Source organism: Stomoxys calcitrans, chromosome 5, assembly GCF_963082655.1.
Source record: "Stomoxys calcitrans chromosome 5, idStoCalc2.1, whole genome shotgun sequence".
In the NCBI taxonomy this organism is placed as follows: domain Eukaryota; kingdom Metazoa; phylum Arthropoda; class Insecta; order Diptera; family Muscidae; genus Stomoxys; species Stomoxys calcitrans.
In genome coordinates, this window is record NC_081556.1 from 152014937 (window position 1) to 152035515 (window position 20579).

General features: G+C 41.7%; 2 protein-coding genes across 2 annotated transcripts in view; one reads left to right on the forward strand and one right to left on the reverse strand.

The window, feature by feature from the left end:
• The window catches only part of LOC106087883 (inositol-pentakisphosphate 2-kinase), a 308454-nt gene that overhangs the window by 58399 nt on the left and 229476 nt on the right, over positions 1-20579 (reverse strand). The gene's annotated exons all lie outside the window — the stretch shown is intronic.
• Positions 1605-4892, forward strand: LOC131998019 (uncharacterized). Its single transcript, XM_059369975.1, has one exon. It carries the CDS (start codon positions 1605-1607, stop codon positions 4890-4892), a length of 3288 nt encoding a protein of 1095 aa, XP_059225958.1.

Below are 20579 nucleotides of genomic sequence, written 5' to 3' on the forward strand. Positions count from 1 at the left end.
CCGAAGACTGGCCATTATTTATTTCCACTTTCGAATGGTCCACCTCAACTTGCTGCTTTTCGGAGGCCGAGAACTTAATTCGTCTCCAAAAGTCTTTAAAAGGTGAAGCACTTTATAGTGTACAGCATTTGCTTATCCATCCATCAAATGTCTCTGCCGTCATCGATATTCTTCGAATGCTCTACGGCCAACCCGAAAAGATATTGAACTCTATAAAAGAAAGAATAAATTCATCGCCAAAGGTAGATGAAAACAATTTGCAAACACTGACTCACTTTGCGATAAACGTCCGTAGTCTAATCGCCACTATTAAAGCCGGCAACTTGCCAGATGAGATAAATAATTCTTTTTTACTTCAACAATTACTGCAAAAACTCCCATCTTCGTATCAAATGCAGTGGGCAACCATAAAACAGCAGCTTATGATTCAAAACAAGAAACCAAACTTATCTGCGTTTGACAGTTGGTTATTCAGTGTTGGATTAACAGCCAGTACAATAACAACTGATCCCATTTCTAACAATCGAGATAAAAATCGTCATACTAAAAGCAGCAGCTTCAATAACAACAAAACAACTACAAGTAAGAGAGCATTTATCTACTCTCATAGTGATGATAAAAAGTGCATTGTATGCAACAATAAAAACTGCAGAGCTGTGAGTGACTGTCCAACATATCAGTCGTTGGAACGCAGTGAAAAATGGAACGTGGTGAGAACCAAGAAGCTTTGCAAATACTGTTTGGGTGTGCATATGGGAGAATGCAGGAAAAAGAAAAAGTGCGGCGAGGAAGGCTGTGAGTACTATCACCATTCTTCCCTACATCGATATACGTCACCTTCACCACCTGTTGGAAGCAAACAAACGTCAAATCAAAATATGACAAACAGTTCAAATGAAAGAGACGTGATACATAATTCCCACAATAATATGTTGACAAATATTTTGTTTAAAATTGTGCCAATTACTATATATGGAAATAATAAAAGCATCGAAACCTATGCGTTTATTGATGAGGGTTCGTCGGTCAGCCTTATGGATAATTCAATTGCCAGTGATCTAAAAATTGATGGTGTGGCTAGCCCCCTGTGTTTGAAATGGACGGGAGGTATGCAGCGAAGGGAAAAAAATTCAATGAAATTAACAATTCAAATTTCAGGGAACAGCAAAACCCGTGTGTCTTTAAACGTATGTACAGTGGAATCATTAAGTTTACCAGTGCAATCTTTGAACTACAAATTGTTAGCGCAGCGTTATCGCCATCTCCGAAATTTGCCTGTTAAAAGTTATGTGAACGCTGAGCCAAAACTACTTATTGGATTAAATCATCTTAATTTGGGTATTTCCAACAAGATTCGTGAAGGTGCCTCCAATGAGCCTGTTGCTGTCCGAACGAAACTGGGATGGCTCATATACGGCACAACATCCGAACCAGATCATACAAGTAAGCCATTTAATTTTCAAGTATGTAATTGTACAGCTAGCGATGAAAAATTAGATGAGTTAGTAAGAAGTTTTTACACACTCGAGAGCATTGGGATATGTACAAAAGACCCTCTTAAATCTGAAGATGAGAGTCGAGCATTAAACTTATTAAGCAAATACATGAAGCAAAAGGCAAGTGGTAATTATGAGGTTCCATTATTATGGAAGTTTGATTGTGTCGAACTGCCAAACAGTTTTGATATGGCTATAAAGCGGTTAACTTGCCTCGAAGGGAAGTTAAAACGAAACTTTGATCTCTTAAACATTTTTCGAGATACAATTTCTAAATACCTATCTAAAGGCTACATACGTAGACTTGATGAAAAAGACATCAGGCGCAACGACGGAAAAGTGTGGTATTTACCAATTTTTGCCGTCTTTAATAAGAATAAGCCTGGTAAATCGCGTGTGGTGTGGGACGCGGCTGCCAGGGTTGGTGAATTTTCGTTGAACTCGTTTCTGCTTAAGGGGCCTGATATGTTGACATCATTGCCATCAATTCTTTTTAAATTTCGGCAAAAGAAAGTGGCAGTATGTGGAGACATCGAAGAGATGTTTCATCAAATTCACATCAGAGCAGAAGATCGTGATGTGCAACGGTTTCTTTGGAGGGATTGTAACCAGGAGAGAGCGCCAGATGTGTACATAATGGACGTCATGATATTTGGTGCCACATGCGCTCCCAGCATATCGCAGTATGTGAAGAATTACAATGCTGACAAATTTCTGGAAGAGTTTCCCCTTGCTGCAAAGGCAATCAAACAAAATCATTATGTGGATGATTTGCTATGTTCTATTGATACGGCTGAGGAGGCAATAAAATTGGTTAAAGATGTGTGCTTTGTACATCGCCAAGCTGGTTTCAATATAAGAAACTGGGTGTCCAATAGCAGGGAGGTTAGGAATGCATTTGCATCTACTCTTTCGGAGAAAGTTAAATGCATAAATTTTAAAGCCGAAAACAGTGTTGAGAAAGTACTGGGCGTTTTTTGGGAGCATGATGAGGATGTTATAACATTTAAAATAGCATCATGGCTTCTGGAGGGTGAATTATTGTCAACCAAAAAAGCTCCAACTAAGCGAGAAATGCTTAGACTAGTAATGTCCATTTACGACCCCCTGGGACTAATTGGACACATAGTTATGTTCGTGAAGGTTCTCATGCAAGAAGTTTGGAGGTCCAAATCGGGGTGGGATGAACCAATCCATCACGAATTGGCGGCAAAATGGAGTCACTGGTTACGAATTTTGCCAGACATCGAAAACCTCAAAATAGAAAGATGCTATCTAAAAACTTTTCATAATTATGAAGGCGTTAATGTCCAGCTGCATACCTTTGTGGATGCCAGCAAGGACGGTTATGCTGCTGTATGTTATTTAAGACTGAAGAAAAATGCCGATGTGGTTTGTTCGTTAGTGACTGCCAAAACCAGAGTTGCCCCAATTAAAATAACGTCAGTGCCTAGGCTTGAACTTATGGCAGCTTTAATAGGAGCGCGTCTAGCGAAGTTTGTGCTGGATAATCACGAAATTGGAATTTCTAAAAAATATTTTTGGAGCGATTCGAAGACAGTTTTGAGTTGGATCAACTCTGACCATCGCAAATATAACCAGTTTGTTGCATTTCGGGTTACGGAAATCCTGGAACTCTCATCAATCAGCGATTGGAATTGGGTTCCAAGTAGAGAGAATGTGGCCGATGATGCCACAAAATGGTCGAAAATTCCAAATTTTTCCGATTCTAGTAGGTGGTTCCATGGACCAGCTTTTTTGTTCCAACCTGAAGAAATGTGGCCCCAAAAGACGGGTTTTAGTGGTAATACAGAGGAGGAACGAATACATACCTCGTACCCAATAAATAAATACGAGCCCATTTTAAATGAGCTGCGATTTTCGAAATGGAATCGGCTGGTGAGAGCTATTGCTTATGTGGTCAAATTTATTACTATTTGTCGAAAAAATGAGCCCAGATGCCAAGGATTAACACTGGATTATTTAAAGAGAGCGGAGCATATAATATATAAACAGGTGCAATCTGTGACTTACTCAGCTGAAATTGCTGCCCTGAATACAAAGTCTCCTGTGCCAAAATCCAGCGAAATTTTTTCAAAAACACCCTATTTGGAGGAAGGGCTTTTACGAGTTGATGGCAGAATAGATTTGGCAAATGTTACATTTGACCAAAAGCGTCCAATAATATTGCCCAGAAAACATTATGTTACCAAATTAATAATTCTTCATTATCACGAAAAATTTCATCATATGCATCATGAAACAGTTGTGAATGAGCTGAGGCAAAAGTATGCCATCTCGAAACTTCGCACCACTGTAAAGACTATTTTTCGTTCCTGTCAATTCTGTAAAATCACCAAGGTGGTGCCTAACCCCCCTCAGATGGCAAAGTTACCTCGAGCTCGTGTAGCTGCTTATGCATCTCCATTCTCTTATACTGGAGTAGACTTCTTTGGGCCCATATTGGTCAGTGTGAATCGCCACAAAGAGAAACGATATGGCTGTTTGTTTACGTGCCTCACTATAAGGGCCGTTCATATTGAGATTGCACATTCTCTTACGACAAGCTCTTGTATTTTGGCTATTCGCAATTTTATGGCGCGTAGAGGTACACCGCATGAGTTCTATAGCGACAATGGAACTAATTTTATTGGAGCAGAGAGGGAACTAAGAGAGGCGCTAGCAGAGGTTAACAAAAACGAATTACTCGAAACTTTTACAACTGCCAACACCAAATGGAATTTTAATCCTCCTGCTTCACCCCACATGGGAGGCGCCTGGGAGCGTTTAGTTCGCTCAATCAAAATGGTTTTGTATAAGATCATGCCCTCAAGGCACCCTACTGATGAGCTACTTTTGAGCATGTTAATCGAGGTGGAAAATGTGATAAATTCGAGGCCGCTCGCATATGTTCCAATTGAAGAACATATGGCAGAAGCTTTAACCCCGAATCATTTTCTTGTGGGAAGCTCCAATGGGCTAAAACCCTTAACTACAGTTTACGACAGTGGAACCTTATTGAGACAGAGCTGGCTTATTTCTCAACAATATGGCAACATATTTTGGAAGAAGTGGCTGGCCGAATATTTACCATCGCTTACTTGTAGGACAAAATGGCACGAGAAATCAAAGGCATTATGTCAGGGGGATTTAGTTATCATTGTAGACCCTTCTTTACCTAGAAATGTCTGGCTGCGAGGCAAAGTACTTGAAACGAGGTTGGCACCAGATGGTCAGGTCCGCAGCGCAAAAATATTGACATGTCGAGGCGTAATGGAGAGACCTGCAACGAAGCTGGCAATTTTGGATGTTGCTGCTCAAACTAAGTCTGACGTAGAAGAAGCTTCTTGTCATACTCCGGGGGGAATGTTGACGCCAATCTCAAAAATGCCTTAATTTAAATTTATAGCAACTCAATTTTGTATCTGTCAGTTCGTAATTATTGATAGGGTTAAGTAACGTAATTATTGTTAGTGTTTAGTAACTAGTAATTTTTAATTAAATGTTTTTAAAATGTCAAGTAGCGTCCTCATTCGCCATATTCTTAAAGTCCATAAAAATTTGCAAGTTGGCATATACGCGGTGTTGCGGATTCAGGAGGAATATTGCAGATAATTATTAAAATCTAGTGGTTTTCATACCAAAAAGTAGGTTACGTTTTTTTTTGTTATAATTTTTGTATTTTTACTTGTATGTTTTTATGTAGGAATTTTAATATAAATGCACTTGTGAAATAAATCAAGTCTTTTGTGGAACTGGTGTATTTTATTCAAAATCCCGTGGAAACTGCTAGCTCTGGCAAATTGCCTTCTCAACACTTGTGTTTTCGAGACGCTCTTTAATTTGAACCCAAGATTCTAACCCTTTCCGTACGCGCTGCGCAAATATGTACCATTTCGTACTTTTCGGTACTTTTTAGTACCTTAACGTACGAATATCACCAAATCCAGCCTTATCTTGTGCCTACGACCCAAGCCAACATTCATGCAAATTTTCATGATTCTAGCTTTAGCTTTAGCTTTGAGCTGCTCTATAATCATCCAGTCATACAACTCTTTTTATGTACAATATATAGATATTATTAACCGATCCCTTTTAAGGACCACGAGTCCTCGAGTCACTCGCCACCATAACATACAATATTTTCCATTGATTCTAAAATATATATCTCCTCTTTATAAATGTCCTTATTTCTTTGAGCTACATCATCTACAAAGTCCTTTAAATGGTTGATAAGTTTCGTGAATTTATTGACACCTTGTGAATTTTTCAATATCATCGCATCACAAACGAGAGATGACAATTTGTTCTCAACGAACTTGTGATTATTTTATTATCACACCAACAATGGTCACGTTTTTGGTCGCATACAAATGGCCTGCAGTTAACAAATGACCCCATTTTTCGATTTGCCACATAACATCTTTGGCCAAAGGCCTTGTGACTCTTTTGCTGCCATGTCTGAGCACATGTTTGGTATTTGAGACACGTTTTTTTTCATGCTACAGTTTTCAGCCATTGCTTGCCGTCTCCAATGCCAGCACCATTGCCACTATCACCAACTCATTGTTAGGCAGGACATAAGAAGGAGCAAAGCATGGTTAGGCTATGGCTCATATCGATGATACTGACAGTCTACCGGTTGTGCATTTTTAGTCAATTTTTCAATGTTCATACACAAAGAAAAAAAAGTAGAAAGTTTATCAGAGATTCAGTCGCCACAAAGTGCCTACTAATGAAGGTCTGTTGTCTGTTTTGGAGCCAAATATGTGCTAAACTCTTATAGTACCCAAAATTGCCAAGATCATATGAGAGAAGATTAAAGTGGTGTTGTATAAATGAATCTGAAGCATACAGTTTAAATCTTATCTTGCCAGATGGGGCGAGAAAGTTTTACACGTACGAAGGTCTCCAAAATTTATCCAACATTAGTGAGGGGATAACCAGGGGATGGAAAAACGTAAGGAATTTCAAGCTATGCAAACCATACGCCAAGGCCAAACCGAAAACAAAAAATGTGTTTCTATTAATTTTTATTCTACTTATTTTTTCACCGTGTAGATTCTCCTTTGGCGTTTTCTATAGAAAACTGCATTTACAAATTATTATGCGATGGAAAGCCTCAAAAAATCAGAAATTGAACAATGATGTACAGGATGAAGGCTACACCAAATTCCTAGCGGATGTTTAGTTGGACTAGTGTGAGTTCATAATGTAAGGTGGATGGGAGGTGCATTATCCACATTCTCAACAACATCATTCTAAGCATGATGACGGTTATGGATGCTGGATGTAGGTATCATCACATCAAGGCCGGGGTCATAATACCTGACCCTATTGCTACAGCTTCACATTGTAGCTGCGGCCATTGTTAGTCATCTGATGCCACTTCTGTTGTTGTCGGTATATGATTTGCAATGTTGTCCATTGTCAACAGCTTAGATCCTAGGGCAGAACAAAATTCAAGGTAAAAATGGGAATATCATGACAAGTGGATGCCTGCAGGAAGGAAAGTACTACCATATCCTGGCATGTGCAGTTATGACAAGTTCAATGTAAGCCTGTCACTTTGAGGTTAAATTCCCTAACAAAAAGTTAACAATTTTGTCAACAAGGACATCACTGCATGACCTGCACTTGGAATAACCAGAAGGCAACGCTTAAATGGAAGCCACTAGATTAATTTTTTTTTTTATTAATTTTAAATGCTAAATGAAACTATCTGGAAAATCTGATTTGTAAAATGGAAATTACCTTTTAACAAACTTAAAACGTTTAGACAAACATCAAAGTCCAGGAGGCCTGGAAAGAGTGGAGGTGAAGAGGAGGAGTGAAGTTGCATAGCCCCAGCTCAACCATGAAGAAAACTTAAACAGGCCAACATTTACTGCACTATCAGCAGCGGCAACACGATAAAGTTAACAACCACGTCAACACCTTTAACTAAACATGAAAAACTATTAGAAGAAGGATTAAACTAAGGCACAGTGGAAGAGGGCGGAACACAGGAGAAGTAATTCTTGGGTTAATTTTGGCAATGGAAACATTTAAAAGGCTAACGTTCCAAACGCTTGTCGAACGGTTTGTTATTTAAACGCTATCCACAAATGTGCAAAGTATGATACAAATTCCATGTCCTGATTTTCCTTATTTTGCCTCTAAAGGCCGCAAAAATAATACTATGCTGCTGAAATTTTGCATTTAAGTGTTTTGTTATGATGTCTCATAAATGTGAATACGAATCAAATCAGTCCATGACCTTATCTAGCTCCCATATAAATCAATCTTCCTATTTGACTTTTGGGCCTCTAGAGGGCTTACTTAAATTTCTTACTAGCCGAAGCGAGCCCGCTCCGCTGCGCCTTCTTTAACTCTCTAATGTCTTTTTAGGTTGGGGACACTTCGTCCGGAATGCGAATATCGAATTCGTGCCATTGTATCCTATGACGCTGAACGCGTTCGAATCCTGGCGAGAACATTGGACAAAGCTGTGGTTATCACCTCTTGATGTTTGCGACATTTGGGAGTTACAATGCCATGCATGGTCATTTAAAATATGTTCCCCAAAGAGGTGTCGCACTGCGGGACGCTGTTCGGATTCGGCTATAAAAAAAGGTCCCTTATCATTGAGTTTAAACCTGATTCGGAAATCCCTCATTGACTTGTGAGAAGTTTGCCCCTAATCGGTTTCTGGTGTTTTTAAAAATTAGGATAATGAGAAGTGCTTTTTAGGGGATGGACGGCACCTCAGACATTTCGACTCAAATATGGATATCAAATTCGTGCTGGACTTCCAAATCCCTTTAATTTGAGCCCCATATTGCCATGGCCGGTAAATATGAACAGTTTGGTGGGTGTTTTGGGGCTGGGCGGCCATCGGCACTTTGCACCGAAAATAGATATCAAATTCTTTCTTTATTCCCAACGGAAATGAAGTTCAGTTTAGGAGGTGCTTTATGGTGTACCCCAAAACACTTGGCTCGAAAATTGGATATCAAAATCGTTTTCTTCTCTCAAATACCTTTCATTTGAGTCCCATATTGTCATAATGGGCCAAAAACCCCATTTGAGGTATCTTTAGGGAGGAAAAGAGCCAGCTGTGTACTTGGACCCAAATTTTAATACCATATTCGTTTTCTGGTCTCCAATATGGTAAGCAGGATCGTTTTATTGTAAGGCTGTCGGAAACAGTTCTTAATCCAGAGTGCTTAATGACCCTCAAGCTCTCTCTGTCTTCCAGCTCTGTTCCAACCGTGTATCTTGAACTTCCAAACCATGCCGCTGACAGCAGTATCTTGCACTCGACCTCAAGTATCGTCCCAGGTATTCCAACTTCTTCCATTGCATCAAGGCTTCCTATCGTCGCCTCGATTATAACGCGACGGTTTGACCTGCTTCTTTTCTCTATCCAAACTAAACCAAAAATACTAAATTTCCTACGAACATTCCATTAAGGAACAGGGGTTACTTCTCTCATGTCAATGAGTGCTGTCCGATTCAAGTTTTAAGCTCGATAAACGATTTGGGGCCTCCTTTTAAATGCCGAGTTCGAACGGCATGCCGCACCACTCGGTAGAGAAGTTTTGACATGGCAGGATATCTTACAAATGTAGCCAGCAGTAGTAAAGGGTTAACCACAGCTGAAAATATTTTTTGATGTTTACGCCGGGACTTGAACCCATTCGGTGGCGTTCGGTGTCATAGGGGGGCATGCTACCCTCTGCGCCACAGTGGCCTCTCTCTATGCAAAATCCCATCGTTTTAAGTGTTATAGACGCAGTGGCGCCTAATACTTAATACGTATGTCTATAGACTGCACATCTGGAATAGCCTCCAGTGTCTTGGTAGACTGTTATCTGAAGCTATTTTACTATGCTTATGTTGCACTTTTTCTCCATCGCAGTCAAGCAAACTACTTAGGTGTAAGTAAGTATTGGTCTAATAACGATCTTGTAGAGCCAGTGGACTATCCTCGGGTTCAGGCCCCTTCTCACACCTACAATGCAAATTTGCCCATGAACATTCCATTAACGAAAATGGCAAACTTCTCACAAATTAATGAGTGCTGCCCGGTTCGATTTTAAGCTAATTGATAATGATAAGGGACCTCCTTTTTATAGCCGAGTCCGAAAGGCGTGCCGCAGAGCGACACCTCTTTGGGGAGAAGTTTTTACATGGCAAAGTACCTCACAAATGTTGGCAGCATTAGGAGGGGATAACCACCGCTGACAATTTTTTTTGATGTTCCTGCCAGGATTCGAACCCAAGCGTTCAGTGTCATAGGCGGACATGCTTACCTCTGCGCTACGGTGGCCTTACGCCTACGGCCCATCTAAATAGTGCCCAACATCTGTGAGCCTTCTCGGTATGATCCTGAATGTCACTATTCTGTCCAAGATCATTCCAAAATACTTGACCTTGTCGGATATCAAAATCATTCTGTTGAGGAAATGTGCCTCCTTTTTGCGTTAAAAATCAGATCCCTAGGTCTAGCTCAGTTGTATGGCATCTCAAAAAACATTTCGACCTTCGGGCATATCTGATTCGGATCCCTACCCTTTCAAAGTATTATCAAATCGTCAGCGTAACAGATAGACTCAAATCCCTCCACAGTTAGGACATTTATGGTGGTCACCCATAACAGTTGAGGAATCTCCCGGGCCACCTTTTCCTTTATACGTGTGTCATCGGACAAACAATTTATCCCCTTGTACATTAGCAAATGATTTATCAAGGACCCGTTCCACCATGTACTTTTCTACGGATTGAATACGAATGTCGGTTCTCCAATTTTTTTTTTTTTTTTTGTCAATGCATACTGGGAACCGGTACATCCTGGCTTCGCAAGACTCTTCTATTAAGTGCACAACATCGTGCAGGGCGGTCCACACCGATCTCCCCTTCACACAAGCATGCTGCTTGTATCTGAGCATAAACACAAAACGCTGCATAATTTTGAGAAGAAGGGACGTCAGATTTATAGATTTATAGGCCATTGGTGCCGCATTACGCTTCACACTTCCTTGACTATCCAAGCGTGTCATCTTTGCTTACTACCAGGCCTTCGGAATTTACACAAATTCCAGACAAGCTGCGAATATAGCGGTCAGGTGGGACACCAGGCAGTTCGCCTCTAATTCCAGCAGCTCCGAAAATATTCCCTCATGTTCTGGTGACTTAAATGGTTGAAAACTTCCCCAGGCTTCCTTAACCATAAATTCCCTAATGATGAGCCCTCGATCATCCTCTGTTCTCCGATTCGGGTCCCTTCGTGTGTCCTGTTCTTTTCGTATATTCCATGGAAAATGCGTTTTCATCAGAAACCTCAACATGTCCTACGTTGTCTCTGCTCTTACTCCCCCATTTCTTCAACTCCCATAATGTCTACAAAAGTTTCAGTTTGGACATGGGTTTTTGTGACAAAATGTTTCATTTTAGCGGTTTTCTATACCCTCCACCAAAGGATGGGGATATACTCATTTCGTCATTCTGTTTTTAACACCTCGAAATATGACTCTGAGACCCCATAAAGTACATATATTCTTGATCGTCATGTCAGTTTAAGTCGATCTAGCCATGTCCGTCCGTCCGTCTGTTCGTCCGTCTGTCCGTCCGTCTGTCCGTCCGTCCGTCCGTCTGTCCGTCCGTCTGTCCATCTGTCTGTCGAAACGCTCACGCTAACTTTCGAAGGAGTAAAGCTTGCTGCTTGAAATTTTGCACAAATACTTTTTATTAGTGTAGATCGGTTGGGATTGTGAATGGGCCAAATCGGTCCACGTTTTGATATAGCTGCCATATAAACCGATCTTGGGTATTGACTTCTTGAGCACCTAGAGGCCGCAATTCTCGTCCGATTTGACTGAAATTTTGCATGTTTTTGTTTTTTTTTGTATCACTTCCAACAACTGCGCTAAGTAGAATTCAAATCGGTTCATAATCTGGTACAGCTGTCATATAAACCGATATTGGATCTTGACTTCTTGAGCCAATAGAGCGCGCAATTCTCATCCGATTTGGATATAGCCCCCATATAGACTGATCCGCCGATTTAGAGTCTTAGGCCCATAAAAGCCATATTTATTATCCGATTTTGCTAAAATTTAGGGAAATGAGTTATGTGAGACCCTTCGACGTCCTTCGTCAATTTAGCCCTGATCGGTTCAGATTTGGATATAGCTGCCATATAGACTGATCCTCCGATTAAGGGTCTTCGGCCCATAAAAGCCACATTTATTATCAGAATTTGCTGAAATTTGGGACAATGAGTTATGTGAGACCCTTCGACGTCCTTCGTCAATTTGTCCCTGATCGGTTCAGATTTGGATATAGCTACCATATAGACCAATTCTCCGATTTAGGGTCTTAGGCCCATTAAAGTCACATCTATTAATCGAATTTGCTGAAATTTGAGACAGTGAGTTGTCCTAGGCCCTTCGATATCTTTCTTCAATTTGGCCCAGATCGGTTCAGATTTGTATATAGCTGCCATATAAACCGATTTCTCGATTTAAGTTGTAAGGCCCATAAAGGTCACATTTATTATTCGATTTTGCTGAAATTTGGGACAGTGAGTTGTCCTAGGCCCTTCGATATCTTTCTTCTGCGAACTTCTGCGATCGGACCACATTTGAATATAGCTGCCATATATGCCGATCTCTCGGTTTTAGGGTTTGGGGCCATAAAAGGCGCATTTATTATTCGATTTTGCTGAAATTTGGGACAGTGAGTTGTCTTAGGCCCTTCGATATCTTTCTTCGATTTGGCCCAGATCAGTCCAGATTTGAGTATAGCTGCCATATAGACCGATCTCTCGATTTAAGACGTTGGTCCCATAAAAGGCGCATTTGTTGTCCGAAGTCGCCGAAATTTGAGACTGTGTTTTGTGTTAGGCCCTTCGATATTTTTCTGCAGCTTGGCCCAAATCGGTCCAGATTTGGATATAGCTGCTATGTAGACCGGTATCTCGATTTAAAGTCTTGGACCCATAAAAGGCACATTTATAATCCGATTTCACTGAAATTTGACACTGTGACTTATGTTAGGCTTTTCGACATCCTTGTCGTATATAGTTGAGATCGGTTTATTTTTAAATATAGCTAGTGTACTTATTAGTATTTGGTCCAAATCGGAATATATTGATATAACTACTATGGGACATAAGGTATGCAATTTTCACCGGATTTTGATGAAAGGTGGTTCACATATATACCCAAGGTGGTGGGTATCCAAAGTTCGGCCCGGCCGAACTTAACGCCTTTTTACATGTTTTTAACTAATTTCAAATCGACCCCCACTATGCAATCCCGCTCAAGGAGCCTAAAGTCAACAACACAAAACAATCAAATTAAAAGGCAACAGGCATGAAACTTGAAGTGAAGAACAAAGCTCAAGTGTTGCAATGCCTTCGAACGGTTGGTGGTTAGTTGGGGACCACAAAAGAAAAGGAACAACAACAGCGATAAGAAGTTTTGCTAACTGAGGTCCTTTTTAATTTAACACTTGTGAAAATTAAAACTTTTTACCCCTCCTCATGCCAGAAAATCTCCTCAGTTGACTGACCAGGGTGTTCGTGTCCATAGTCATTCAGCATGTTCTTGCAGAAGTCCACAACTCGTAAATTCCACCACAGCACACAATACAGAAAGTTAAACACAAGAGTCTCAGGTGATTGCCTAGCGAATGCTCATAAAGGCTAAGTAGTACAACAGCAATCGTGGTTGATGTGATCCTGTATCCTGTTTGGTTTCAATATTTAATGATGGCATCTTGGTGTTCGATTGCATCGATGTTCATATGGGGATAAGACACCATTGTCGATGAGCGGCAGGCCAATCTTGTGTTAACCCTTTGTTTATTTACACTGGTCACTTATGGTGGTGGTGGTGGTGTTGTTGTGATAAGCAACATCATGTGGAGTTGTCAACATATCTGTGGCTTTTGCTGGCTGCTCATACTGCTGCAGATTGTGGTTTAAGGCCATAATGGCATCGACGTTTGTAGGGGCATTTTATTTAACCCAAAGACAAGAAATGCAAGCATTTCCCTTTCAACAGTCCTGTTCGCCCAAGAGGGTGAACAGGATTTTGATTTTCAAAATCTATGACTTTGGCTAACCAAGTTCACATAGCTGTTAGTGATTAAAATCCATTTTGGTTTTCGCCTCGTGTTTGCTTACATTCTTCGAGGCAAATGAAATAATTATGCCATAACATAAACACCCGAGGGTGCTGGTTAAGCCTTACACTCGATTTCATCACAATAGGTTTAATGGATTATAATTCCATAGACAATTTAATAATGGCAAATACATATTTGAGAGCAGAATCATTGGGACTTTAAGTTAAATGCCGTCTCCGAGTCACATGGACAGGAGTATAAAAGTTTAACAAGGCTGAAATACTTAATTTCATCAGCATTTAGAGGCTGATGACCACCGATGAATCGCTTCCAGTTCATTAAATTCCAAGATACTTGCCTACTTGTTAATGGCGTTGGCTTAAAACTGTAATACTGCCAGCATTTGGGGAAAACTAATTTGTCACAATTAAAATGAAATGTTTTCAAAAATTTAAATTAACACCAATTAAAGTTACTAATATCTGCAAAATTTAAAATCATGCCTCAAATAAAACACTGCCACATTCCTTTCTCCAAATCAATGTCTACACTTTCTAATAACGGGCAATTTTAAAGGAATCCCTTTGAAATTAATTACTTCAAACAAAAGCCTTAATCGAGATTTAATCAAAAGCGAAAGGGCAGGACACTCAACTCAACATCTACTTCTCTCTCTATCATAGTTTTTCATCACAGACAGCAGACTCAAGTTTAACCACATGGCAGGCTAAGACTTTTACAGAACTTGGCCAGAAATTTGAGTTTGCCAATGATTTTAAGCGCATAGCTTTTGAGGGAATTGTTGTGGTAAAAGTTTGCAATAATTGTTATTTAAAAGACAAATAAGTTTCTGGTAGCAGAGAGGGGACCCCAACAATGTTAGAGTGACTGAAAGTGAAGGTCAGGATTCATCTCAACACCAAAATCATATCCGTTGCTGAGATACATTGGAAGAACGTTAAAATTTCTTCAAAGACAAACTTTCAATAAAACAAAGTTTGAACCAAATTATTCTAAAGAAATATATCAATTACATTTTTCTTAAAGACTACATTTCAAAGTAACTTTTCCTTAAGACACAATTGTATCAAAATTTTCCTATTATCAAAATACGAAATTTAAAGAAATTTTCTCCATAGTCAAATTTTCAGTGAGCATTTTGTTTAGCGCAGAAAAAACAAAAGTCGTTTAGTTCGGATCCCACCACCTCGGGTATATATGTAAATCACCTTTCGCCATAATCCGGTGAAAAATGCATAATTTATGCCCTATAGCAGCGTTATCGATATATGGTCCAATATGGACCCAATTCGACAAGGAAATTGAGAGGTCTAAAATCTAAAATATTGGTCGTTTTGGTAGCCATATCCAAATATAGGCCAATCTGAACTATATACAACACGGATTTCGAAAAGCCTAACATAAGTCACTGTGACAAATTTCGGCGAAGTCAGACAATAATTGCACTTTTATGGGCCCAAAACTTAATATCGAGAGATCGGTCTATATGGCAACTATATCCAAATCTGGGCCGATCTAAGTCAAATTGAAGAAGAATGTTGAAAGGCATAACACAACTTACTGTCCCAAATTTTGGCGAAATCGGATTATAAATGCGCCTTTTATGTGCCCAATACCTTAAATTCGGTCTATATGGCAGCTATATCCAAATCAGAACCGATTTGAGCCAAACTGAAAAATAATGTTGAGGGGCCTAGCACAACTCACTGACCCAAATTTCGGACAATAATTGAGCATTTTATGGGCCTAAGACCTTAAACCGAGATATCGGTCTGAATGGCAGCTATATCCAAATCTGGACCGATCTGTGTCATGTTTTACGGTCCCAAATTGCGGCAAAATTGGATAATAAATGTGGCTTTTATGGGCCCAAAACCATAAAGGAGAGATCGGTCTATATGGCAACTATATCCAAATCTGGATCGATCTAGGCCAAATTAAAGAAAGATGTTGAAGAGCCTAACACAACTCACTGTCCAAATGTTGGCATAATAAATGCGCTTTTTATGCGAGCAAGACCTTAAAGCGAGAGATCGGTCTAGATGGCTGCTATAAACAAATCCGGACCGATATAGGCCAAATTAAAAAGCATGTCGATGGGCCTAACACAACTCACAGTTCCAAATTTCGGCGAAATCGGTCAATAAATGCGCCTTTTATGGATCCAAGACCTTAAATCGAGAGATCGGTCTATATGGCAGCTACATCCACATGTGGAACGATCTAGGCCAAATTGAAAAGTCGAATTGACTAACACAACTCATTTTCCCAAATTTCGGTGAAATCGGACATGACATTTGGTAACTTCATTAGTATTATTATGATAATGATAATGATAATGATAATGATAATGATAATGATAGTGATAATGATAATGATAATGATAATGATAATGATAATGATAATGATAATGATAATGATAATGATAATGATAATGATAATGATAATGATAATGATAATGATAATGATAATGATAATGATAATGATAATGATAATGATAATGATAATGATAATGATAATGATAATGATAATGATAATGATAATGATAATGATAATGATAATGATAATGATAATGATAATGATAATGATAATGATAATGATAATGATAATGATAATGATAATGATAATGATAATGATAATGATAATGATAATGATAATGATAATGATAATGATAATGATAATGATAATGATAATGATAATGATAATGATAATGATAATGATAATGATAATGATAATGATAATGATAATGATAATGATAATGATAATGATAATGATTTTTTTTTTTTTTTTTTTTTTTTTTTTTTTTTTTTTTTTTTGCGGGTCAGGATGGGAAAATGCTTTACGCATGTGACGAGTACGTCTCTCGCCTTATGCCGGGCTCCGTAGTCAACGGTACCGGCTAAAAACCCACCCTGTGACACCCCTGGGAGTTAATTCCACCTCGGAACCGCTTTCGCATTACTTCGAGGTGGACCCCATATCTGGTGATTATCCATTTCGTCTTCATTGTGTCTGCGTCCAGACCTCCGCATTTATACTCTACGCCGCTGCGTCCAGGTCAGCTTTCTTCCTGCGCAGTACTTGTTCGGCATATCTCTTCACCGCCTCCCACTTTCTCTCGTCCTCCAGCATTTTTTGGACTATTGTCTCAGGCGTAACGTCGCCAATCACTGCTTCCAACTCGCTGCGTCTTTCAACCCAGCGCTCGCAGTGGAAAAAAGTGTGCTCCACATCGTCTTCAACTTCAACCTCCTCATAAATACACTTGCTTGAGGAGCATTTGCCCATTTTATGCAGGTATTTCCGGAAGTAACCATGTCCTGTTAACATCTGTGTGACGTAATAGTTGACGTCGCCGTGCTTCCTTTCTTTCCATATCCGTACATCGGGTATTAATCGTCGCGTCCATCTGGCCCGATTTTCGCTAGTCCACCTTTGTTGCCATCTCTCGGTAGTCTCCTCTCGTATGGCCTGTGTATGATCCATTTGGGCCCCGTCCTGTATTCTTTGAGTGTTGGACCTCTCGGTGTAGAGCCTGGCGCGCTGCATGGCCTGCAGGTCTATCGGAACCATTCCGGCTATTACAAGGGCTGCGGGCTCCGACACTGTCCGGTAGGATGATATGACTCTAAGTGCCGCCGTCCTCTGTACCGAGAGCAGGGATTTCGCTCGGTATGCCGTCTGCAGTGTCTGGCCCCATATTTCGCTTCCATAGAGGAGGATGCTATTGCATGTCTCCATTAAGAGTCTGCGCCTGCTTGGGAGAGGCCCACCTATGTTTGCCATCAGTCGACTAAGTTGCGCCGTTATCTTTGAGGCTTTTGTTGTCGCGTGCCGTATTTGCTCTGCGTAGGTCAGCTTTGTATCTAGTCGGATTCCTAGATATTTGATCGATCTCTTGGTCTTCACCAGTATATCGTCTATACGCATATCCACATCCACTGGGATATTTTTTCTCGTTAGGAGAAGTAGTTCCGTTTTCTGCATCGCAAGTTGTAGGCCATGGGAATCTAGCCAGTCCCTTGCCCTTAGCATCACCTGCCGTAATTTGCGCTCAGCGCCTTCCGTGTCTCTTGCCGTGATGACTGCAGCAATGTCATCAGCATATCCTACTAGAAAGGTTCCGTCTGGCATTTCCATTCGCAATATTCCATCATAACTGGCATTCCAGAGGTCCGGTCCGAGTATGGAGCCCTGCGCCGCTCCTGATGTGACCTCATATTCACTCGTTCCATCTTGAGAATTATAGATAAGTACCCTGTCACTCAAGTAACTTCTCATTATTCTCATCAGGTACGCCGGGATATTAAAGTCCTCTCTGAGCGATTTGAGGACGTCAGACCATCTAAGGCTGTTGAAAGCGTTCTTCACATCCAGTGTGGCCAAGAGGACAATTGGCCTGGAGTAGTGGTTCCTTTGCCTAGCCACCTCTACTATCTCCACCACATCTCTGAGGGCTCCGATCGTGGACATTCCTGCCCGGAAGCCATGTTGTCTCATTGAGAGTCCACCTCCCTCGATGATGGCGTCCTGGAGCCGTGGCTTCAGTAGTCTCTCCAAAAGCTTGCCGGCCGTATCCAGCATACATAGTGGTCTGTATGTGGATGGGGATATTGGATCACCTTTGCCTTTGCTTATGAGCACCAGCTTTTGTCGCTTCCATACTTCCGGAAAAACACCTGCCATTAGACACCGATTAAACATTTCAAGAAGAAATTCGGGTCTATTCTCGGCTATCAGCCTGATTACCTCGGACGGTATTCCGTCGGGGCCGGGGGCTTTTCTGCTCTGGAGGCTGCGGGCTGCATTCTTTAGCTCCTCTATCGTGAACGGGTTTGTGTTTTCCGTTGGCTCTTCATTAACTTCGTCTTCTATACGGTCGTGTCGGGGAAAGAGTGTATGGACTATATTTTCCATTGTTCTCCCGTCCATCACCGCTGTTGGGCTCCGTGTGCCGAGCTTCTCCATCACAATTTTGTATCCGAGGCCCCAAGGATTTCGGTTAATATCTTCTCTTAGTTCCTCCCACTTTTCTTTCTTGCTCCTTTCTATTTCGGCAGCGAGTATCTTTTTTGCCTCCTTGTAAAGAGCGTGTTCTGTCTCAGCCGTGCCCCTGCGACGAGCTCTCGTGTATCTGCGTCTTAGTTTGATGCAGTTGCTTCGTTTCTCAGCTATGGCATCATTCCACCAGTGCACTGCGGTTTTATTTCCCCTCGGCCTTTTGAGTTTTGGCATGGATTTCTTACATCCGTACTCTATGATTTCCATCACCCGTTCCACTGTCGACGGAACGTCTAGTTCATCCAGCTCTGACCACACGGCTTGCCGGTCGATTTCCGCCAGGAGTTTTGAGGAGTCGAGCTTGCTCACGTTCCACTTTCGTGTACTGGTGCTCCTTTCCTCGTTAACTGTGTTCCCTCCAGTATTGAAGGAGAACATAATGTACTGGTGATCGCTTGCCGTGTAAGTTTCCAGTACGCTCCACTCTGTTATTTTTCCGATGATTTCCTCGGACGCAAGGGTGATGTCCGGTATAGTGCCTTCGCAGCCGGGTCGCCTAAAGGTTGGCACGTCTCCAGTGTTTACAACGAGTAAACCGGTTCTTGCGGCCATGTCTAGAACTCGTCTCCCTCTTGGGTTGGTTGTTGGCATGCCCCATTCCACCGCTCGAGAGTTGAAATCGCCAGCTACTACGTGATGGCCGTCTAATCCACGCATTGTGTCCTCGATCTCATCGAGTTTTGCCTCGTAGGCGTCGATGCTGTCACTAGGAGTGAGGTAGCAGCTAAACAGCGTAAAGTGGTTTAACTGCACCCAGACGTAACCGTCTCCACTTCCGCTCTTTACTGGTGAGATGCCATTGCGGTATGGGATCCAGATAGCAGCTGTTTTTGTGGGATCCTCCAGCCAGGACCCTTGGTCTCTCCTTCCATATTGCTCGCTTATAATCACGATGTCAGCACGTTGTTCTGCGACTATCTGTGATAGGAGATCATGTGCGACTTTACACCTGTGCATGTTGGCCTGCAGTATTCTCAGCATGCCTGCTGTTTGCCTCCTTTACATCTCTCTGACCCAGGAAGATGATCCGTCGGGCCTTTTCCCCTCTGCGAGCAAATACAGCATTTCCGAGGGTTATGGCACTCCTTCATCTTGTGCCCACTCTCGCCGCATCTAATGCATAGTCCCATTCCTTTCCTGTCGGGTCCCTTGCACTCCCACTGTAGGTGGCCGGCTCCAAAACATCTGAAGCAGCGCTTTCTTTCATCCCGATAGTTTAGCCGACAATTCGTCATTCCTATCAGGAGCCTGCTGGTCTTCAACAAAATATTGACGCAGCTAGTTGGCAGAGAAACGAAGGCCCTCCTCTGCTCCTTCGAATTAAGTGCTGTCAGCTGCACAGTCACTTCTCCAGCTGTCGTTCCCGTTGCCTTGATCAGTGATCTCGTCGGCGGTCGAGAGGGAGTCCAAGTCACGGATCTCAATTGTCGCCTTCGGTTTCATGTACTGCACGACTGCAGCCTCCTTAAGGACGCCTTTGAGGGACTCGCAGAACACCTCCTTGTTTCCTCCTCTGCCCATCACGAGAAGAACTGCACCCGTTCTCGTTTTCTGGACGGAGCGGATGGCGACCTCGGCTTCCTCCGGTTTCGCGTTTCGCCTGAGGTCCCTGAGCACGTCCGCGTAACTATGCCCCTCCTTCGGCTTGATTAACACGGCCTCTGGTCGCTGCCTGGGTTTCCGTGGTCTCCGAGCGCGCGGTTTTCGCCGCGGGTTCCTCCTTGACGTTCTTGCCTCTTCTTCGGGCTTCTTCTTCTCAGCCTCTTTGTCGGGCTTCCTCTTTCCGGCTGTTTTCGCCGGTGGTTTCACCTCTACAGCTTTATCCTTCTTCTTTTTGCCAGGATTTTCTTCGACTGGACTCGGCGCGCTCCTCTTGTTTTGCGC

Coding starts and splice junctions, on each gene's coding strand:
- LOC131998019 (XM_059369975.1), top strand. CDS start 1,605: ATGAAGCAAAAGGCAAGTGGTAATTATGAGGTTCCATTATTATGGAAG.